Below are 3,052 nucleotides of genomic sequence, written 5' to 3' on the forward strand. Positions count from 1 at the left end.
TTGATTGTTTCCAACCACACTGTGTATTTAATCATCAATGGGAAACACCTTGTAAGCATCATATATTATTTAGCTTTATTTAAAAGAGGCATATAAACATGATCGATGAGCATAATCTCATCTTACAATTCTCTCAGAGTACTGATGTTTCCAATTTCTTTTGGAATTGGTCCTGTCAATCTGTTTCCCCCAAGAGAGCTGCAACCATCCATTTTTCACTTTCAGTTCCAATCCGAAATGAAAAGGATAGAGAAAATTAAATTATATTATAACCATTTTCCCTCGATAATCTATTAAGATAATTAACATACATTACTTCGAGTCGTGTGGAGCCCCATGTTGAAGGGATTGTACCGTTAAGGTAGTTTCGAGTAAGGTCACTTCATGAAGCAGAAACAACAGCCGTAAGTTATTGTTGAGTCAGTTACTGCAAAAATATGAGTGAAAAGTAACTTTTTTGCTACTTACATTCCCTTGAGGTAGGGCAACTTGCTCAAATCTGTTGGAAGCATACCTTGGAGATTTTGGGACTTTAGAGATCTGTGCTTCCAGAGAAATTGTAATTATAAAGCTAATGTCCAAACAATAACTCTAAATGATAATTACAATTTATTATCAGTAAATAATATTTGAATATTCATTTTCTATAAAATTCAGCTATAATCCAAGAAAATTTATATTATAACAAACTGCATTCAATGAATTAATATATTTTTCCATTCAAAATTTACTACTAACCAATGCCAGAGACTTTATGTCATTATTCTTTTCTTTTGTGAAAAATCAACGAATCAAATAGCCCATGTATTAGCTAGGGCCACTAACTCTATGCCTCGTTTGATGGACTGGCAGCAGATGCCTCTAGCTATTATTCATGATATACTGCTGTCTGATATTAATAATAATTGAGCAGTATAATTTTCAAAAAATAAAAAATACCCATGATATGATGCTAAATGGGCACTACAAATTAAGTTACTCAAATAGTCCTAGAAAAATGGGATTATTAAGAAAGCAAAGTGGGTTTTGCTTTAAGAAACTGGAGAGGCCATGGTCCCTGTTTCCAGAATTTTGTAAGCCTTTTATTTTAATATTATATATAAGGGAGAAAACACTTAATTTATATTCTCCTTGGAAAAAATATTTTATAAGTTTTTGTTTGATCAAAAAAAAAAATTTGTTTGATCAAAATATTTTAAAACAATATCTATCTATCTATATATATATTTCAAAAAAAAAAATCTATACATAAGGTTAAAAAAAAAAAGAAGAAACAAATATTTTTTAGTTATTTCCAAAAACTGTTGCTCTCTAATATATACACATATAACTTAAAAAAATTTCTGAACTTTTCTTCCTTAATTAGTTAAAATCTTTCTCCAATGAATAAGTAAAAAAAAAAATACAGTATTATGATTATTTCTTGGCTAGAGGGACAGAGACATACATGAACGTAACATGGCAGATGGTGCCACAATCACAAGTTATGTTATTATCTTGTATGGGTTCTGGTTTCCCCCATCCTGATTTGTTGGAGCATGAATCAACGTTAATGTTCCAGTCTTTCTTCCCTAGTGTCTTCCCTATTTCACGAAGGCCTTCCACTGCAAGATATACGTATATAATCAAGAAAAGAAAAAAAGAGTTAAGGAAATCAGAGAAGGTTCAAAATCAAGATTATGGTTTATATATGCATGTGGTTTGCAATATTAGACCTTCATCATTTGGCAATTCAGCAGCTTCAAGAACTAAACTTGTGAAGCAAAAGATGGTAACAGAAGCAACAAGTAGTCTAAAGAACAACATTTTTTTCGATGTATATTTAGCAATCTTAGATGGCTTCTATTTATTGTGTGTGAGAGTATGGAGAGGGGAAGAGAAAATGGGAATTGGTAAGCTTTAGAGATTGGGACAAAAGTCTATTTCAAGAAGAAAAAGGAAGAAGAAGTCAGCAACCCTTTTGACAATAACTTCTATTGCATTCTTTAAGGGTGTTGGGAGTGAGTTCTACTATCTAATCTAAGATCGTTTAATGAAGAGTTTTATCAATACTTACAAGAAAAAAAGTATATAATACCTCGTGGAGCGGTTAGTGGTAATTAAGGCACACTTGAGAGTACTTGTGGTAATATTTAAAAAAAAAAAAAAGAGAGAGATGCAATGTTGCATTCAAGCATTAAGCTTATTTAGTCTTTTACCAGATTAAAAGAAAAAAAAAAAAAGAAAAAGGAAAAATGATTGTGAAGAAGTAGTCAACAACTTGTCGACCAAGTATCCTCTAGTTGATCTTTCTGCATATGTATGAAGTGAAAGGTCTCAAGTTTTATACCTCTATACCAAAAAGCTTTCACTAATTTGATGAGTAAAAGGGAGATTGCCCTTTGTTGTGTAGCCTACATGTTCTTTCAACCCATTGAATCTCCCAATGGATAAAAAAATAAAATCAACTACTTGTTATTTGTTATATTATATCATCTAGCATATATATTATATATATATATATATATGTAAGATAATTGGAATGCAAGCTTAACTTAAAGAATTTTTACAAGAATAGGATTTCTTCTAATTTTTTATTGAAAATACATAAAGGAGATGAAATTTACCAGAAAATAAATTTCAAAATCTTCTGATTAAGAACCCTCAAAAAAACAAAAATCTTCTGATTAAGGCATGCATAGGGATGGCGCGCTACCTAATATTTTTGGGTAATGATTTGACCCGTCATATATACATTCAGATGTAATTTGACAGATTGTAAATGAGCTAAATTAATCGAGACTAGCTCAAGTATCAGCACAATAAAAACTCCCTCAAACTCGTTTGTTAAGCTTTCTAAACTGGAGCTTGGTTTATTAGCTTGCGAGCTAGCCAATGGTGAATCAGTCCCAAAGAGTTAGAAGGCCTCGAAACCCAAAGAGTTAAAATCCTTTTGGCACCTATGCATGTTCACCTCTTAAGCTAGCTTTATGGAGTCAAGTTCTCAATAAGTCAAGATTAATTAAGCTTACATCAAAATTACATCACTTTAATTTCATAGGTTTCGAGCTGA

General features: G+C 31.4%; 1 protein-coding gene across 1 annotated transcript; it reads right to left on the reverse strand.

Annotated features, from left to right (window-relative positions):
* Positions 1-100: 100 nt before the first annotated feature.
* Positions 101-2,050, reverse strand: LOC149494761 (putative leucine-rich repeat receptor-like serine/threonine-protein kinase At3g14840). Its single transcript, XM_089723771.1, has 5 exons — positions 1,716-2,050; positions 1,448-1,604; positions 469-540; positions 312-380; positions 101-198 (listed from the first exon to the last, which is right to left on the reverse strand). Exons 1-5 carry the CDS (start codon positions 1,804-1,806, stop codon positions 123-125), a joined length of 465 nt encoding a protein of 154 aa, XP_089579897.1. The 5' UTR covers positions 1,807-2,050; the 3' UTR covers positions 101-122.
* Between the last annotated feature and the right edge of the window lie 1,002 nt (positions 2,051-3,052).

Source organism: Jatropha curcas, chromosome 7 (genome assembly GCF_041381405.1).
Source record: "Jatropha curcas cultivar XTBG-Jc1 chromosome 7, XTBG_Jcur_1.0, whole genome shotgun sequence".
Classification (NCBI taxonomy): domain Eukaryota; kingdom Viridiplantae; phylum Streptophyta; class Magnoliopsida; order Malpighiales; family Euphorbiaceae; genus Jatropha; species Jatropha curcas.